General features: G+C 38.0%; 2 protein-coding genes and 1 long non-coding RNA gene across 5 annotated transcripts; 2 read left to right on the forward strand and 1 right to left on the reverse strand.

The window, feature by feature from the left end:
- Positions 1 to 1,193: 1,193 nt before the first annotated feature.
- On the forward strand, positions 1,194 to 3,451 carry rbp4 (retinol binding protein 4, plasma). The gene is made up of 6 exons (XM_026315517.1): positions 1,194 to 1,251; positions 1,480 to 1,582; positions 1,818 to 1,954; positions 2,078 to 2,184; positions 2,838 to 3,050; positions 3,227 to 3,451. Exons 2-6 carry the CDS (start codon positions 1,481 to 1,483, stop codon positions 3,262 to 3,264), a joined length of 597 nt encoding a protein of 198 aa, XP_026171302.1. The 5' UTR covers positions 1,194 to 1,251; position 1,480; the 3' UTR covers positions 3,265 to 3,451.
- Positions 3,452 to 5,458: 2,007 nt separating this feature from the next.
- Positions 5,459 to 15,299, reverse strand: cep55l (centrosomal protein 55 like). Of its 3 annotated transcripts, none has more exons than XM_026315504.2 (12): positions 15,159 to 15,299; positions 14,168 to 14,391; positions 13,914 to 14,021; positions 12,874 to 13,029; positions 10,359 to 10,412; positions 9,762 to 9,906; positions 8,980 to 9,125; positions 8,440 to 8,633; positions 8,048 to 8,171; positions 7,864 to 7,935; positions 7,385 to 7,510; positions 5,459 to 7,287 (listed from the first exon to the last, which is right to left on the reverse strand). In XM_026315504.2, the coding sequence occupies exons 2-12, from the start codon at positions 14,354 to 14,356 to the stop codon at positions 7,075 to 7,077; spliced, it is 1,527 nt and encodes a 508-aa protein (XP_026171289.1). In that variant the 5' UTR covers positions 14,357 to 14,391; positions 15,159 to 15,299; the 3' UTR covers positions 5,459 to 7,074. The 3 variants fall into 3 exon arrangements, with proteins under 3 accessions (XP_026171289.1, XP_026171288.1, XP_026171290.1); XM_026315503.2 differs by having other exon boundaries at positions 10,359 to 10,415; XM_026315505.2 differs by lacking the exon at positions 12,874 to 13,029 and having other exon boundaries at positions 10,359 to 10,415.
- Positions 15,300 to 15,313: 14 nt separating this feature from the next.
- LOC113135459 (uncharacterized) lies at positions 15,314 to 18,745 on the forward strand. The gene is made up of 3 exons (XR_003296177.2): positions 15,314 to 15,538; positions 16,232 to 16,284; positions 17,938 to 18,745. It is a non-coding gene; the product is annotated as an uncharacterized LOC113135459 (long non-coding RNA).
- Positions 18,746 to 19,796: the final 1,051 nt, after the last annotated feature.

The raw sequence follows: 19,796 nt of genomic DNA on the forward strand, positions 1-19,796 counted from the left end.
TTGCTTAATCTTTATGGTTATGAAATGTTTCAGTGCCTCTGGCCAAATTCCAGCCACTATTTTTTCAGCTCAAAATGAGTGATTGCAGTGTTTTCGACTGGCTAGGACTTCAGTTATGTAAGCTGCAGATGTTTGGCTCTGCTCTTTCATTCAACCAAGCCATCAAAGGATTGGTTACATGATCACAGTGCAAAACAACAACACAGCATCTTTTGATAAAATTTTGCTGCAGCACATAAAAGACGGATGAAATACAGACAACCTGTGTTTTAGAGTAGATTGGGTATAATACTGTGAATGAAAATACATTTGTACAGAGTCACAAGCTGTTAAGTGTTCACAGAAATCAGAAATGAACTTTTTCTAGTGCTACATTCAAAACAAAGCAGACACTTTCACAAAAATACACAATCCCTGCTTGATCCCTTGATTGACAATAATGCTTTGAAAACAAAGACACTAGGACTGATGTGGGTCACCAGATTTATAATATGACTGACCCAGCACCTGTCACCTTTCACCTCCTCCCTGCCTCCCTCCTCTATTTGGTTACCTCTTTTTCACATTGATTTTCTGTTCAGAATGAACTTGACCATTTTGTCCTTACACAAACACAATGCTGGGAGTTACAAATGCACCGACATTGATGCCTTACTTACTGCAGTATTTATTTATTTTTATGGTGAATAAGAAAGTAGGACAGGCTGAAAATGGAATATAATCCAATCCAATTTTTCCACATAAAAAAGGGGGTTCAGTCCAAGTGGAATGGAAAACATTCTACTTGGATTTACAGCTTAGTGTGCACAGACTGTAAGGAAACAACAGTCAGCATGAATGTAAAAATGTTCAACTCACTATCTTCTATTTTGTCTATGTACCAATGTTGAGGTGTGTTTGTATCTACACACTGATTGTATAGCTTTCTCCAGATTCTCCTCTTGGCTTTGCTAGAGGTTGCTTTATAAGATCAAGAAAACCTCAGCAGTTCTGACAGGCAAACAGATTTTTTGCAGAGTGGTGGTGGGGGTGAAGGGGGTTTGACTGAGGGGTGGTAAATCTGCAGAGCAAATCAATAGGACTGGGGTTTGTTGTTTATGTAGATGTTTGTCCAATAGTCTGCAAGCTAGCTATGGGAAGAACAGGGGAGGTTCGAGTCTACAGAAAGCATTGTGCAATAGCAGCCAACTGTATATAAGGACAACTGAAAACAAGATCTGTGTGAGCTGCTTACAGCTTTTGGAGAATAAGGTATGTACTGACAATGGGCTTGTGTCTTTTTTTTTTTTTTTTAAATTTCAAATTTAAATTTTATTTTTCTCCACCTGACTCGACTACTTAAATGGAACTAATCTGGCATAGGGCTGACAAATGTGTCTGTGCTTTCTGTTGTATCCCCTTTTATGCATCCCTTTCTCTGCAACTATCTGTCCAAACCACTTTCCTGCTCTCTTCCTGTTTTCTCATCCGTTGAGGTAGAATGCTGCGGTACGTTGTAGCCCTCTGTCTCTTGGCTTTGTCCTGGGCACAGGACTGCCAGGTGGCCAACATTAAGGTCATGGAGAACTTTGACAAATTAAGGGTGAGTTGGAAATATAAAAAGATTTTACTTACATATGGCTCTTTTAGTATTATCTTCACAACTTTTTGGGTTAGAAATGTGTATTTAAAATCTGCTACACAGATTTAGTGTGTCAAAGAAATACCTGTATTGCTGCTTTGATCTAGAATATGTTCTGCCTCAATTTGAAATTAAAAAAAAAAAAAAAAAAAAAAGCACTGAGGTGTGGACTTACATGTGGATTTCTTGCTCATAGTATGCAGGGACATGGTATGCTGTAGGAAAGAAGGACCCAGAGGGTTTGTTCTTACTTGACAACATTGTGGCTACGTATAAGATTGATACTGATAACCAAATGATCGCCACTGCTGAGGGCAGAGTCATCATTCTCAAGTGAGTTCTGTTCATCACTGTGAAATCTCAGCTTTCCTTTACTTGAACTGTGAATTTGTACATGTTCTAAGCTTCCTCTTGTTCATTCCCTTTTGCAATGTGCTCTCTCTCCTCGAACTCCAGCAATTGGGAACTATGTGCCAACATGCTTGCCACCTTTGAGGACACCCCAGAACCTGCCAAGTTCAAGATGAAATACTGGGGAGCCGCAGCCTACTTGCAGTCCGGAAGTACGTTATGGAACATTTACACCTGCACATCATGACACCCAACTTGAAAATTCACGACTTGAATTAGTTGATTTTGGGACTTGTCAGTGAATTCCAGGCAAACTAAAGTCTGACATAGCACCTTATCAGCTCAGACTTTTGGCACTCACTTGGTAGTCACTGATATTGCATCAAAAAAGGGAATGATGTCCTTTAGTCAGCTGTTTATTTAAATTAATCATTAACAGCAACACTATTTTCTATGACCCTAAACCACGAAAATCAATCAACCCAAATGATTATTAGGCCGAGGGTCATAGTTAAGGCTAATGTACAGTCATAATACTTTGAGGCTGAACAGTTAACAGTTTAAAGCATGGCATGCAATCTCTAAAATATTACTCTAATACCAGTGCTTAGTAAAGCTTTTAACAGCTTTTACCTTACAGATAATTATGTACACCATTGTTTAAGGCCAGTACTAATGTTTTAATGTAAAGGGACGTTTTACCCCAATTACCAAAAACAAGACAAAACAAAAAGCCTAACATATTCATATATCAAAGCCATTTTGAGACATAAAGTGCTTGTGAAATACACAAGACCCAACGTGTCTATTGTAAAAGGATCATTTCGCAAAAATCTTACTTCTGCCACTCCCTCCCTGTTCTCAGATGATGAGCACTGGGTTATTGACACTGACTACGACAACTATGCGATCCACTACTCCTGCAGACTAGTAGACACTGATGGCACTTGCTTAGACAGCTACTCCATAATATTCTCTCGCCATCCAAGTGGTCTGAGGCCAGAGGACCAGCCCATTGTCACCCAAAAGAAGGCTGAGCTCTGCCTGCTCGGCAAGTACAGACGTGTTTCACACACAGGTGAGTTGAGTTAAACTAAGCTCTCAGCTGTTTTTGAAATGACTTATTGATCGGTGCCTTTTTTGAATCGGTGGCATTCAATAAGATGAAAGAACAAGTGAATGATTAACTAAACTAAGTTGTGCAAGTCCTCACGATCATTACGTATCCTGATTGACTTTTTTTTTCCACCTCAGGCTTTTGCCAGAATGGTGAAATTGTAAACACCCAGTGACAGATTTTTTGAAGCACCCATCTCTGGGACTGCGTGGGCCTCTGAGGGTCTTGGACTGAATCCCACTAGGATTCTCTTCTCTTCTTTCTATATTGTGTATATCTTAACATTGTTCCTGAAATAAAATAAAAATGGCTAACTGTCATCTACACGACTTTACTGTAAATAAAGAAAGATGAGTCTTGATGCTGTTGAGTCCTAAATTTCCCCGTTAGTAAAAGAGACTAAAAACCTTTAGACATTATTGTCAACACCTGTTGCATGTATAGGAACTTTATTTTTTTTTGTTTTGAGATTTTAGTGCCTGCCTTTCTCATGGATCTCACTTTCAGGTTCCAGTAAGGAAATTACATTCAGGTCACTGAAAAACAACATTTGGACTTTTCAGACGAACTGACAATCAGCTGTGAAAATCTATTTTAAGTGAAGCTGAACCCCAGCAGTACTGCAGCTCTGGAGTGCAACCAACATGTTTGCTGAAAAACAGGTTCTCATATCAGTGGTTTTTCCTTTTTTTCACTGAAGAAGATAGTATCTTGTAGCACAAATGTAGTTTTTAACAAGCACATATACATACATATTAAGTCATGTACTATATGGGCATAGCAGTTTGGTTATTTCTTGATGGTATGATGTGTACTTCTTGACCCAGTTTTTGAAATAAAACATTCAAACTGTGTTGGCTCACTCAATTTTTGATTGCCTTCAAATATTTATCTGTACTCCTGGACTGCAAATAATGAATTCATGTTGCTGGCTTTGCAGTCATCAAAATCCAAGTATACGCAGAATGCACCCGAGCTTTCATCTGGCACAATCAGCATGACTAAGTATTCACTTAAATAGTGAAATAGCAGTATCTGCTAAATTGAGTGGCAGGAAATTTTTATACAGATCGGAACAGCTTCTGTGATCTCTAGCGTCACCATGAGGTTGACAATTGTGGTAATGAGTGACACATCTCAAAAACTAATGATTGGCATAAAATTTGATAAACATATTCATGTCTGCTTCAGGTTAATGTTTTATCTAGTGCCATCATCTGGTCAAAACTATAAAGTTCTTTACTTTAGCCTTTATTTACTTCTGAATACTTGCAAAACTTATGACATTTCCATCCAGCTCAGTAAATGTCACTTTGTTTTGATATACTGAATGTTTGTTTTCAATGCTTCTAGTTTGTATTAAAGTTCTCCACTATTTGATACAGACTTGCTTGTGTGCACTGTAACTGCTGGAACACTTTTTCCAGTGCGCATGCAAAATGTTACCTGTTGCTCCAGTGCTGCAACTCTCCTCCGTTCTTCATTTTGGCTCAGAAGAGATTTCTGCAGCATATTCACCTGTGGAGGCCAAATTCTCAATTAAATGTGATGCTATATGAAAATCTATTCTAGTCAAAATCTGGCTTGTGGTTTTAAATAAATATGCTCAGTTCTGCCTGGGGGACATTACCTGCAGTAGAAGTTCAGCAGATCTCTTCCTCTCCTCCTCCAATCTGATGCCCATATTCTCCAGTTCCACTTTCATCCTGTCTGCACGCTCAGATGACCCCTTTCTCTCCTCACACACTGCATGTCTGGATGCAATGTTTGTACAATCCACATAAATATTACAAAGAATCTTATCCTGGTTTAATTATAATACTGAAGAAGTACCAATTAAAACCTATTAACAGTTTTGCTAGATAGCATTCAAGGGTTTTTCTGTTTTTACACCATCTTCACATAAAAAAAGACATACAGGCATACCTTCTTTAAAAAAACAAAAAAAAAACAAAAAAAAAAAACAGCATGTTATTCTCGCATTAGCATTTAGCTCAAATCACCACTGTGTGTAAGCACAGACTTTGAGCTGATACTGTGGTGGCACACTCATTATTTTCATAGCTGATTGCGGCACAGAAAATAATGAGCACCAAAGAGATTTAAAAAGGTTTTCTATGTTGTTACTTCGTAGATTAAGCAAAAATGACTGATAATTACGCCTAGTATTTTAATATTATAGTTGAGTGAATAGCACAAAGAACACCAAGCTCAACATCAACTTCATTTCAGCAATAATTTTCTACCATGAATCACAATAACAACCAGTGCTATGAAAATTATACATTTAAACTGGTATAAAAACAGACCTTCATTTTTTGTTCTAATTTGCATAATGTGTAAACGAGTAGAGTACTGTTGCAATAAAAGGAGATTCATATCTTTATTGCACGTGTTTGTATGGTACAATGCATGAAAAAAAACTTTGGCGCACATGATCAGAGTAAAACTAATGAATTAAAATAAACAAAATGGACAAAGCACTAATTACATTCTTTTAAAAATTCCATGGCCTAAATATAAACAACTCTGAAAGACTGCTATGTAGCAGTCACTGTCTTAAGTCAATGTTGTCACATTGCCAAGGCAGTAAGAATAAAGGAACCTTAACCCGTTTTCCCCTAGCAAGAGGACCTTTTCTAATCCCCTACCTTAAATAGTTCAGTACAAGGAATTAACTCGTGCAATCTCATTCCAGCCTTACAGGGCAGCAAGCTTGAAAAGTCAAGGTGGAAATGGAAGTTAGCTTCACTCAAAAATCAATACAGCAATGCATGGCACCATGTGACCAATTAGGTTCCCTGATTAAGGTCTTGTTAAATTTAGGGAACAATCTCAGTTGTGGTTACACATTATAAACAGAAACACAACTTCCAAGGGCATAATAGTGATATTTTGCCCACAATTATGGCTCACTCCCTATTATTTTGTGCCTCACTTTAATATTGTTAAAATGGCAAATGAACATTGTTGCTTTGACTAATTCCTCTTTCTACAAGTTATGTACATATCAACATTACACATGCTGAGAAAAATGACCCACAAAAACAATTATTTACTGAAACTAGGAGTGGAGCAACAGTCTGCTGACAGCTGCTTTATGAATGGAACATGTTAGGCAGGTATGTATGTACACCTTTATACAAATACACACAAAAATCATAAAATACTTACTGAAAGAAAATATATGTCTAAAAACTCAGTAGCTCCCCTCCTATAAAACCCCAAATAAATTATTTGATGCAATACTCACAAAGACCCCAGAAACAAACTAAGGCGGTAGTTCTTTAAAATAAATGATCAGATCAATCTTTGAGTTCATGGCATATGAAGGGCAAAGAAAACTGGAGTGCATACAAGCCATGGACGTGTAAACTGGTGAATGACGCAGTTTTTAAAACTGCCATACTAATTTAGCATGAACAGATTTTACAGTGATTTGGACACAAAATATTTACTGAACACATTATCATGATTGGGACATTTCCGTATAATTAATATTGACCATGTAACTAGGTTGTATCCAGTGATGATATGACAGCAGTAGCAGTAATATTTTAAAATTTCAACCTTGTATGTGGATTCAACAACTTTGCGATGTAATTATCTGTGTAAACATTACAACAAAACACTGGAGTGTCAGTAGCCTTCTATAGTTGTCTTGGTTGAGTGCCGTGTTTGGAGAAACAGTGTTTTAAAAAATGAAGCGCAATTGAACTGCCTGTTCAGGGCTTTCAAGTTTTCCTTTTTCCTCAGACAGGAGTTTAAAATGCACTGCAGAGGTTACACATTTCCTTAATGGGAACCATAAAAAAGGAGCAATGTCTACTTGTTACCCACTGTCACAGATGGCACCTCTCTAAGGCTCGGTTAACTAAATAGTGATTGTTTTTGCATGTAGCATAAATTGTTTCTTCCAGCTTGCTACCCTCTTGGCTGAGGGGAGGTCCAGGCTGGGAACCACTGATCTAGACTGTCTGTTAACTTAGGCGAAGCAGTAATCAATGTGTGCCAGGAGCTCCCTGTGGCGGCTGGTGGGATAGGGGGTGTGACACTTTGGGCACTCCAAGAAACTTTCATCCAGAAGATTGGCGGCTTTTGATGGGGATGTAAGGCCTGGAGGGTCATTAATAGTAAGACGCTCAAACTCAAACTTATTGTAGGAGTTGGGCTCTGAGAAACGGGCATTCGGTTGTTTCTGAAACACAAAACATTTCCATATGTTGTAAATTTCCATATTGTATTTCTTAAAGAATAAGGTTGGACATGTGGTTGTGCTGTCCAGTAACACTTACAGCTGACTCCAGGTTAGCAATCTGCTCACGGGCCTTACGAAGCTCTTTCAGTACCTTATGTAACTGCTGCTGCATGTTCTGACGATCAATCTTTTCATTCTCAAAGTCCTTGGCAGAGAGTTGGATCTTAGCAGAAGCGGAAAATATGGGAAGGAGAGAGCCAAATTGTACTAGTGGGATCACAATGGATTTCACTCATAACTATGCACTCAATAACAGCAGCATAACAAGGCTGCACTAAGGGATCTTCCCATTATAATTAGCCAATGAACATTCAAAATGTCTAATTAGCAAATATTTTTTAATTTATAAAGAATGCACTAATACAAAATCAGTAAATGTCACTTTGTTTTGATATACTGAATGTTTGTTTTCAATGCTTCTAGTTTGTATTAAAGTTCTCCACTATTTGATACAGACTTGCTTGTGTGCACTGTAACTGCTGGAACACTTTTTCCAGTGCGCATGCAAAATGTTACCTGTTGCTCCAGTGCTGCAACTCTCCTCCGTTCTTCATTTTGGCTCAGAAGAGATTTCTGCAGCATATTCACCTGTGGAGGCCAAATTCTCAATTAAATGTGATGCTATATGAAAATCTATTCTAGTCAAAATCTGGCTTGTGGTTTTAAATAAATATGCTCAGTTCTGCCTGGGGGACATTACCTGCAGTAGAAGTTCAGCAGATCTCTTCCTCTCCTCCTCCAATTTGATGCCCATATTCTCCAGTTCCACTTTCATCCTGTCTGCACGCTCAGATGACCCCTTTCTCTCCTCACACACTGCATGTCTGGATGCAATGTTTGTACAATCCACATAAATATTACAAAGAATCTTATCCTAGTTTACTTATATAGGACTGAAGAAATACCTATTAAAACCTATTGACAGTTGGTTTTGTTGGATTGAATTCATAAAGGGTTTTTCTGTTTTTATACCATTTCCATCACCCTAGCATTCAAGGCAGGTAAAACAATTCATCATTATTTGGCATGAGATGTGGAAAATAAATTTAGCGAGGATTGATCTATTTGATTTCTACAAGACCAGACTTTGACCTGTTGCTGAGTCGCTCTGCCTGCAGCTGCATCTTGGTCTCCTCCACCTCCTTGCTCTTCTCTTCGTACTTCATCAGAAATGATGAAAGCTCACTGCACTTGTCCTGATACCTCCTCTGCAGCACCGAAGTCTCCTCCTGGAGCCTGGCAAACTGCTCCTTCTGAGCCTTCAGCTCAGCCTGAGCTTTCAAGGTCTACAGAGTCACAGGAAAACACAAGTTTCAGAGGAGTATAATTTTGTCTGCTCATTCCTCCAACACAGTTCGACAGATCAGTTATAAAGATGTTAGAATCTAGTAAATGTGGATATTAATTGGTTTAGTGCAATGGCAAGTAGAGCTGTGTTGTGAAGGGGCCGAATATCACTGAACCTGTACATTTAATAAGGAGGCTGCAAGATTTCTCAGTAAGATGAACAACACAAGTCACAAAAAGAAGTCTGCTAGAACAAATTAGTAAATTAGTAGCAAGAATACTTACACCTTTAAAACAAACAAAAGTCCAAATGGTTTAAAGGTATTTAAATTAAGCAGCATTTACCTGTTCCATTTGTACTTTGAGCTCCTGTTGTGTTCTGGTGACCTCATCTTTTTGGCTCTCCAGCTCTTTCTGCATCCCCATTAGCAATTGGTCATGTTGGCTCTTCAGCTGAGCTTCCTTTTCTGGAGCTGGAGTGTTGGCAGGAGCTAAGATAAAAGCCATTGGTAAGTAAATTTAGAAGCTAATTTAAGGCTTTGACTGCAAATCAAAATGCACAATTTGTGACAACAAGCATTACTGTTTATGTGAGATTTATAATAAGATTTTTCATTTAGCTGTCAATTCCCAGTCCTCAATGATGCTGGTTTTTGCTAGCAATTTAGTGTCCCCAGTTAACCTAACCAAAAAAACTGCATGTCTTTTGACTGCGGGAGGAAAACGGAGTACCTGGAGAAAACCCACACAGACACGGGGAGAACATGCTACCTCCACACAGAAAGGACCTAGGTTGAAATGGGATTTAAAACTTCCTTGTGGTGAGCTGACAGTGCTAACCACTGCACACCATACTGCTATGTCATCACTACTATCACCTTTTTAATGCTGGTGCAAAAAACTAATTTTTGCCTCAAGCTGCATAATTTACTCGCACTAGCCAATTTTCACATTTCATACTGAATGTATTAAGAGTGTGGGGTTAGACAACAGAGGTGTCACATTTTAAGTGTAAGATTAATATTTTATTTTAATTAGCGTTATTTTAACATTCCATGTACTCATAAGCATGCATTAACTAACATGAAGATGTTAGAAGTGACTAATTCACGTCCGCCATTTCTCACCATCTGCGGCGGCCTCATGTTTGGTTTGCTGCTGCTTTGGCTGGGCCAGCTGCTGCTCCAGCTCCAGTGTGCGGGCAACAACGGACTGAACGTAGACCTCTCTCTGCTGGTCATACGCCAGCCACTGCTGGTTTTTCTCAAGGGCCTGGTGGTGAGACACATAACCTTTACATTGACATATTGTATTCTATGTATTTAGTATTTGTGTTCAATTCAAACATGTTCCTGTATGGTTTTGTTGCTGCAGATAACAGGAAAAGAATTAAGTGCAGAAAGGGGGAAAAAAATACCAGTGTAACTCATACAAAATAATCTAAATGTTTTGTTCTCTCCAATTTAGTAATACTTAGTGAGGCCTCGGTGCATAATACTTATATTTAAATGGGTACTAGATATTCTGTTGAATGATGGACTTAAGATTCAGAGTATTATTTTATTCCCTTGGCCCTAAATGAAGTGCAATGCAATCAAATGCTTCAAATATATGGCTCAAGGATGATATTCCAGTTACAAAACGCATAGAAGAAAAACATTCTCAATAGTGAGAAAATCCTTAAAAACAGGCACACAGAAACGCACAGCATTGATTGGACTCACATCTCTCAGTTGAGCTTGTACCAATGCCAAGTCTGCGGAAGGCACCTGACCGTTCTGCTGATAGAAAGAAATAATAAATAAATAAAAATCACACACACACACACACACACACACACACACATTTAAGAGCTGAACTGAGTAACCAGCCAAGAAGTGCCTTGGCCAGGGAGGTGACCAAGAACCCAACAGTCCCCTTTCAAGAAGATAAAGCTGTAGGTGCTGCCAAGAGATTCTGCATATTTGTGCTGTTTTTATTAAATTTTGAAACATTTCTAAAAATATGTTTTCATTTGAGTATAGAGTCATAAGCAAAAAAAAGAAAAACAGTAACATGGGTTTCTAAATGAAATAGACAAATTTTGCTTGAATTGTCATATATAGTTATTCTAAACATAACTGTCATAATATCAGTTCAAGTAAAATTTCAGAGAGCACCAAAGGTTTCTAGTCAAATTTTCCACAACACAATTTGGGACTTGTGACATCAATCCAAGGACCACTGAAGATGCTTAAAATGAAAACAATGGAGTCTGCCCTGTTGAAGTAGTACATGCTCATGTTATTGTTATTGATGTCTGTTTACTGTCAATTTTCTGGCAAAACTCTCGACACACAGTAAAAGCAGTTGGTTTACTACAAGCTTAAAAAAAAAAAGAAAATCCCTCAGAGAGCCTGCTGGTTTAAAATATTCAGGTTCTTAATTTTTAATGATCCAAAAAAACAAAAAACAAACAAAAAAAAAAAAAAAACAACACTAGAGCAATTGATCAGCTCTACTTTTCCAGACACTTGGCCACATGACATAGGGCATAGCAGGACCAATTCCTTAACATCCATCTTTAAAAGACAGCCCGACATCTCATAATTCTGTTTCTGAGGTCTACAGGTCTGATCTCACACCATGTCCAAACTCAAACAAACCCTTCATAGCACTGTCACAACAGCAGGCTGTGCTAAGGCTCTGTGAACCCTACAACCACAAAAGCATTGTGGACTGTATTTAAATGCATGTTCTATAAACTAAACCTACTAGTAGCTTTTGTCAACCCAGAAGGGGGGGGGGCTGAGTGAGGGTCCGATTATTTCTAGTAACGCAAAAGGAGCTAAGCTTGGGAAATGGAGAGCATTCCTTGAAAGTTACTATAAAAGCACATAGATCCTAATCCACTTGCAATGGTAGCTTAAAGACTGACATCAAAAAGACTATGTCCATCTTATGCCTATCAATTTGCATACATACGTTTTAATACTGTCCAACCTTGAGCTTTAAAGTGGTGACTTGAAAAGGATTTATAAAAACAAGCAGAGAACATTTAGATTCATAGACGGTATTTCCAGTGAACCGTTTCTGTATTGTAAGACTCCCCACTTATTTCACACACTATTCCTTTGGTGTGGCCTTGACTTAAACAATCCGACTACAGAGGGATCAAAAATCATTTAATGCACTGAGCATTATAATCATGAGTGATAATGGGTGTCATACTGAGGGATAATTCCTGGAAAAGGTAGTGAATATTAAAATGGATTGTTTTTTTTTTTCTTTGAAATTACCCTGAATGGAGTTTAACTATGGGCCCCAAAAGAATTATTTGTCCATAAAGGGAAGTCCATGATACCTCAAGTCCTGACTTGTGATTTTGCCACAGAAGCCAAGGAGAATCCTGATGAGTGTTCTCTGAGAGTGTAAGGAGGACCTGCTGTGCTCAAAGCATCAAAGGGCTGACCAGGTATCAGTATGCTGCCTTTTGATAAGAAATAAGGCTGCAAGTGTAAAAGAACTAAGTGGGTACTATAGATTCACCAAATGCTCTTACACTGATGATTTAGGTGACGGCGATTAATTATGTAAAAAAAATATATATATATGTATATCTTTCACAAAACAACTGTAAATGTTATTATACAGGTATTAGCAGCAGCTGAAAGACAGAGTACTATGGAAAACAGCATGTTTATAAGGCTGCTCCAGGGAGAATATGTGCCAGCTGCTGAGTAAAACTATCAGGTCACATAATACCACCTAGTGGAGAAAGGGGCAAGTGCTGCATTTAATCATCTGCATCTCCAGATGATGACAAGCTCCCTTTCATAAGTGACAGTAAAAAAAAAAAATCAAATGTAAAATACAAATGTTAAAATGAGCACAATATATGTCTTAGGTGTTCTAGCTACTGATCTAAAGTGGAAGGGATAAAACCACTAAACCAACTCTGGTCAGTGATTTCTGACAAAAAAAGGAACTTTTTGCCTTAGGATTTCTAATGATGTACATTTTTTCCATTTCTTCTCATTTTTGTGTACCAATAGCCAGGCCTGACAATTTAATGAATAGGCTCTAATTATCAGTGTCATGAAATCCATTACCACTGTCCCCAGGAAATGCAGTTAGTCAGACACATTTTTAAAATCACAGATTCCCAATAAAACAATTGGTTTTGTGGAAGAAGTGACAACCTTCCCAGGAAATGAGAACATTTCGGCAGACATAGAGGCTGTAAATTTGTCAACTTACCGCCACCTGAGTTTCTAGAGACTGGCACCGAGTAGAAACAGTGGCCAGCTTGTTTTTCAGGTTCTCTGTCTCTTGTGACAAATTCTGGAACAACACTTCTCTCTGCTCTGCCTCCTTCCTCCGCTGCTCTAGCTGGCCCTGCAGTGATGCTACCACCTGCAGCGCACAATATGAAATAAACAACAACTTAGCTTCACAAACCATGCAAACATTTTTTTTTTTTTAAACATTTGTTTACAAAGAACTTCTTGCTAAGACTATCTGAGCAATTATCTACATATACCACACTGCATGGCTGGCAATCTGCTGGCATTGCCCACTGAGCAGCTTTGGTCTTAGCACTTTTTTTGATGAACATTTATGAGGAAGAGGCAAGTGTGATTAAATCACATCACACCTTCACAACCCCTGGGTACACAAATAGCTAATATTCCATTTAGCAGCACAAATCTCCAAGTTTTAGCTTGATGTCACTCTCGCTAGCCTAAATTATAAAACGATTCTGCAACAAAGGAAATAGGTTTCACATGGATAAGCAACATCTTCAAACAGATAGCATCAATTTCACCAGTAGTGTCATAAACAGTAACAACTCATGAACGTTAATACATACCCAAACCCACTACAGCGGAAGATAGTTGGTTTATTAAGTGAACAGCATCACACACCTTGTTTTAGTATGCAGGTTTTGCTGGCTGTCTAAACTTCACTTAGCTGAGCTGCTGTCAAAATGGGATAGAAGCTATTTCCCCCCCAACTGTTTTTTTGGCACCTCAATGGAATTTTAGTATGATTTTTTTTTCTCCCTTGTGACAGTTGTCTGCTGCCAGCAATACATATGCCACCAATAAAAATACCAAGAGTGCAACAAATCTTCACAAGTTGAGATGACACAAGACACAGCTTTAAGTTTGTCACCTTAAGCAGAAAACTGCGTCAGTGTGTTCAAATAAGTTTATGTATGCGTCCATGTTTACACAGGGGTGCACATATTTATAAAATTTTTAACTATATATTTCTGAGGTGCTATATGTGCATACCTCTCCTCCTCTAGCTGACAGCTGCTGCCTCAGAGTTTCCAGTTCCTGCTCTTTAACCAGCAGCTGCTGATTGTTCCTTTCTCGCAGCGTCTCAAGGGAAAGAATCCTCTAAAACAAACAAGATCCCAAAACCACATTAATATTTAAAAAAAATAAAAATAAAAACAGCCAAAAAGAGAGTCAAGAGAGCACAAAATCTTCAAGTTTACCCTGAACCTGCTCAATGTAACTGACACAACAAACCCTTCCTTTACCTCCAGCAGCTTGCTTTTATCAGAGTCAGGCGGTTTGATGTGTCTTTTGGCCAGTTCATCGATCTTTTTCCTCAGGTGAGCGTTCTCCTTCCTGACCTTCTCCAGCTCTGCCTCAGCCTTGGATGAAGAGCTGCTGGATTTGAAACCCAACTTGGTGACAATGGTGTCTTTGGCACCTTTAGATGTCATGGCTGCGCTGTTGGTGGTCAGGCCGTAACCTAAGTCTGCAGAGATGAGCAGTTTCACAGTGTGATCCAACATCCAAGAAAAAAAAAAACAATACTTCTGACACCAAAGTGTTTTGAGAAACTACAATATTCGATGGAGAATCTGAAATGAACTGAGGCCCAAATATCATTTATGTACTTTATATTGTCTTTGCAAAGCGGTGACTAAAGCAATCTGCCAGAGAGTGACAGACAAACAAAGGGCACAGTGAATTTTATACAGTACTAATAGGATGGATACAGAAGCTGCTGGAGCCAGTGTTTGTCCCTGACAGGGAACATACTGATGCAAAACAAGAACAAACAAGTGCCATAACAATAATTTCCAATCCAATCCACTTTATTTATAGTGGGCATTTAAAAACAACCAGGCTAAGCAAAGTGCTGACCATAAGGCAATTCAATTTAAACAATAAAACTACCTAAAAACAAATAAAACAAATTCTATCAAAAAAGATATAAAAGGTTAAAGTGAAAAACAGAGAATACACATTTCCTTCTTTTTAAAAATGTACTTACATACATTTCTGTATTTATACTCTGCATTATCACAGTTCGCTTTTTATATTTACTAATAAAACTTTACAGGTCACTAACGTTTCAGCAGGAAACTCCCTGCACCTGCCTTTAGTTCACAAGATAAATGACCCTAACATTACCTAGAAACACATTATCTAAACGGTCAGTCGTTCACTTTGAGATAAGACTATAGTTTAAACCAAACTTTGCGGGAACAGATGAATATTAAATATTAAAACACTCACACACGACACGAACCGAGGTTCCCTCTGAGCAACTGTTTGTGACAGTGAGACCGTTTCTTAACCAGACGCTTTCGTTTCCTGAAGTTTGAATTGCAGCGCGTTGACGTCATGTCCGTAACGAGGAACGTGCTGCGTATGTTTACGCATTCGGAGCGTCTCCACTCATGACACGTTAGGCGGTGCAGAACAGAAAATCTAGAGAGTTCTAAAGTTATCTGAGTGTTAAATTAAACTGCTATGATTTAGCAATATTTTCTTCCGCGTTTCACAATTTGTGCAATGAATTTAGCCTCCTTCAGCTCTGCTAGGTCTTCAATGACCGGCCGGGCTGTCAGTTGCACTAAATGAAGCCGAGATTCACACCAAAACTAGTTTGTCCTGTGAGTGTATCTTTAGATTTTATTATGCAACATTCACAGACACGTCATCGGGCTTGTCCAAAGACCATTTCATGAACATTGCGCTGTCAGGAAACTGGTGTTTTTCCTTTGTGGTATCTGATAATAGCAAACACTGGAACCTATTATAACACTGCAGCAAGGGCTGCAGCAGAAAATTTATGACGGCTCATTTTGAACATTTCTGTATGAAACTCTGAAATGCATATTAAAAACACGTACAGTTCTGCTTTCTGAAAGTGCATTATACTTTTTAAATGTCTGACATATTTCTGTGTCTAAGCTATAACACTGCTCTAACAGTGGTTCAGTGTGAAAGTCTAATAGACTGAACGCTGTGTATGAGAAATCTGCTGTACATATGTGGAGCCTACATTAATCATAGGTTTTCTTCCAGGTATGTTGGGGTTAAAAAAAACAGAGGTGAAGAGACTGTGGGGATAGAGGGAGGAAAGTGTGGCTGGATTGTCCTTTCCCCCCCTTCAGTGTAGTAGGATAATTATGATAAATTTTAGGATGTAAATAGGCTACTATGCATGGGCTACCTTGGTCTTACATTTTGATAACACTCAATAGTGCACTTAAAAGAACTGTTTGAATACAGAATTGTTTTGAGGCTTGTGATTTTCATTATTTCTTGCAATTGAAAAACTAATGACCATTCTTTTCTCAAAGGAATCGATGTGTGAGAACTGCTGAACAGACACAAAACTGCAAAGAAACTGAAGGTTTGACCTTGATGGTTTCTGTTGGCACAACAGGCAACATTACACAATGCATCAGACAATTCTTACATTTCTCTTCAATAATAATTATTGTTTACCAGGTACAGATCTTTTCACACAAGCACACAAACAAGTTCAATGTGATTACACATATTTATTAACACTACAGTGAAAAATCCCAAATGCTACAACCAATGTGGTGAATGAGTAACAAACATTTCTCTTTAAGTCTTGTGTATGTCTGACATACATTGGATCAGAAGCCAATTAAATGTGTCCAATAAACCAATTAACTTTCTCTGTTAAATTCTGTACTGCATCAAATGATGCCCATGAATCCCAATCAAAAGTCTTTTAATAATGTGAGAAATGTTCATCCATCCAAAAAAAAAAAAAAACTTTTCTTTCCAAAAGCAGTAAACTCAGACTGGCACTTCACTTCAGGGAATTTATTTTCTGCTTGCAAAATGTGTTTCTGTTCCAGAAAATGTTTCACTACAAGTTGAGCTGAACTTGTCATTTCTACACTCTCTTTACTTGTTTCCTTTGTTTTCCCCCCTACATACACTAAATTCAGTTATAGGGGCATTTAAGCATATAAATAAATCCACAGGTGGCACAAGTAATGCATTTCCAATGAAACACCAGTCCTGACTGCAATACTTCCAGGCACTGTGGAGAATTGTTGCAAATCTGACAAATATAAAAAGCCCTTGAAGGTTTTGTTTGTATGCAAGAAGGTGTTGTGTTGAAAACGCTGTCCTTGCTCTAACAAAAGGGCAAAATGCCAGTGTTTCAATACTCTGAATTTGATTTGATCTGGCAAAGATGGAAACTAGAAGTAAATATGCATGAATGATTTTTATTAGACTTACTGACTACATTAGATATGCTCTAGACCACTCTTAGGCTTTGTTCTAAGTACAATCAATCCATTGGACCAAAGTAACCTCTTGTGGAAAATTGTTTTTAAGTGCTTCTGACCTTGCCTCAAATGTTCAGCAGAGGAACACAGTCTTTTCAGTCTAAATTGGCTAAGAGGCAGACTGTGTTTGATATGCCTTAGATGAAAATTACTTGTACTTAATACAGTGGGGCTGACAGTGGCCTTGGTTTAAATACTGGGTGACAATTGTGAACTGAGTGTACTGTAATATTCAAAGTATCATTATATTCAGAAGTGCAGATAAAATCAAGTAAAAGTTGGCTCCAAGCTGTTCAAATAAAACTTGAAACTTCCATTTTTGATGAATCTTTGGGGTCAATAAGTGTTTCATATATCTGTGAGAAAATCTGTTCATCCAAAATGTCTAGTGGATTATTTTTGTGTACATAGTTTTTATACAGTATTTTAAAAACATGTTAAGCTGCTTCTTACATATTACCTCTGATAGATTTGATCTATTTTTTCCATTATATGCCATAACTACAGATGTAATTCATTTTCTGTCTATTTTCTTAAGTTAATTTATTAAAAAAAAAAAAAAAAAAATCTCTCTCTATATATATATATATATATATATATATATATTAGTTTGTTACAGTTATTTGAGTTGGCTTTCTATAGCCCGTCCACCTGTAATTTCTAGTGAGGAACAACATGGATAAGCACAGGGCCTTAAAAATTTTAACATCTGTATCTCTGTTGTTTCACAGAACTGCCAGACTGGCCCCAGGTTTCCTCAACAGGGCCAGGGAGGAGCTTGGCTGATAGATCTGTCTCCTGGTGAGCCATGTCCGCATCATCAGCAGAGCACGAGCAGCTCTGCCACTTTGCAGCAGACCTCATGCTGGCGTGTATCACTGACTGGCCTCGCTTCAATCGCCTGGAGCTGGTTCACTGACCTGTGAGAGGGACACTTCTGTCACCGTGTACACCACTGCTGCACTGTAACAGCAAGGCACGCAATCTTTCAGTGCAAGAGATTTTGTGCCCTGCAGAGAGCCATAATGTGAGAGCCAAATCACCTTGATTAGATCAGATGAAAGGAAACTTTAATGAAACTGGGTTGCAGCAGGTAAATAGGGTTATGCCTTAGTTTTATTATTTTTCCTATTTTCAAAACAGGGTTGAGGAAGGGTGGAGATTGTAAATTGTTCATGTTTGGGCATGATGTATCTCAGTGTTGTGCCCATTGTAAGCTGGGAAATGTTGATGACCCCATGATACTGTAAAGTATTATGTTAACTAATAAAGAAAGAAAGCTTTCTAACACTGACAACTTCATCATCCATCCATCCATCCAGTATCCACTGGAGCCAGTCTCAGCTGCCAGTGATAACTACTGCACAATATAAAGTGAGATTAATAACCCATTTATATTTTATTATTGAAACTCTACTTTAAACCTTTAAGCATCATGTTAGCTCACAATAAATACACACCGATGCTAAATGGACTTATATAGCACTTTTCTGTGCACTCAAAGCCATTTGCTCAAAGCTATTCACCCCATTCACTCACATACAGACACATATATAGAAGGGTCACCAGGGGCAACTGGGAGTTTAGTGTCTTCCACTATAAAAACATGGAATAGAGAAGCCAGGGATGAAAACACGAACTCTGCTATTTAGAGGATGATTCACAGCCATCCAAAATAATAATAATAATCCAACATGTCTGTATTCCTGAACTAAAAACAAAATCTTTTTTTTTTTTACGCTTAAATGAATAAGAACATGACATGGGAGACACTGGTCCGGTGGTCTGGAAATAAAGACTTTACTGACTCTATCGACTGTGACATCAACACAACTGTGAAAGACTATGACAAATTTCACCTATTTTCTATTGGAAAAATACACCTGCAGATCAGCAGTCTGCCTTCCCACACTGAAAGTGAAAAAGCCTGATATGTTACAGTTGTACAATTCTATTAAATCACTGACATTTACTGTCTGCATGACTGAACATCTTTAACTACTTCCAATTTTTATTTATTAATTATTTCATGTCTTCGTTGACCGGGTACCTTCTTCACACCTCTTTCTTTTAAGGCATGTACTTGACATTATCACTGATTATTGCAGCACGAGTGCATTAACAGAAAGAAAGAAAAGTGATGGTGATCATGGGCAAATTCATGGATAAGTGTGATACTATTTGGTCTTGGCAGCAAATCTTAAAGAAAAAAAAAATCTTACTATGAACAGTGGTGCATTATAATAACATGCAGTTTTCTACAAAAGAAAGAAAAGGGTGTTTTTTTTTTTTAACTGCACAGAATAGAGTTCTGTACCTTGTCAGTTTGTAGTTTGCAGAGCTCAGTTGGAGAAAGATAGTGTTGCACACATCCATCCATCAATCAGGATTTGGCAACTTTTTGATAAAAATCAGATGACAGTTGTGGGATTGTTTCCTTATGTGGTTCTGCCACTGTCAATCAAATCACATCCACACAGTCCTGATGAAGATTAATGACATTCTGCACTGTAATACTAAAGACCCCCAAATGTCCAAAGTTTAACTAATTGATTAGTTGTTGATTTTTTATTAGTTTTGAATATTCATT

This window comes from Mastacembelus armatus, chromosome 19, assembly GCF_900324485.2.
Source record: "Mastacembelus armatus chromosome 19, fMasArm1.2, whole genome shotgun sequence".
NCBI classification, from domain to species: domain Eukaryota; kingdom Metazoa; phylum Chordata; class Actinopteri; order Synbranchiformes; family Mastacembelidae; genus Mastacembelus; species Mastacembelus armatus.

Coding starts and splice junctions, on each gene's coding strand:
- rbp4 (XM_026315517.1), top strand. CDS start 1,481: ATGCTGCGGTACGTTGTAGCCCTCTGTCTCTTGGCTTTGTCCTGGGCA. Junction 1,955..2,077: donor GGCAGAGTCATCATTCTCAA/GTGAGTTCTGTT, acceptor CTCGAACTCCAG/CAATTGGGAACTATGTGCCA. Junction 2,185..2,837: donor AGCCTACTTGCAGTCCGGAA/GTACGTTATGGA, acceptor CCCTGTTCTCAG/ATGATGAGCACTGGGTTATT.
- cep55l (XM_026315503.2), bottom strand. CDS start 14,356: ATGACATCTAAAGGTGCCAAAGACACCATTGTCACCAAGTTGGGTTTC. Junction 9,907..10,358: donor TACAAGCTCAACTGAGAGAT/GTGAGTCCAATC, acceptor TCTCACCACCAG/GCCCTTGAGAAAAACCAGCA. Junction 7,936..8,047: donor CTGCTGAACTTCTACTGCAG/GTAATGTCCCCC, acceptor TGGCCTCCACAG/GTGAATATGCTGCAGAAATC.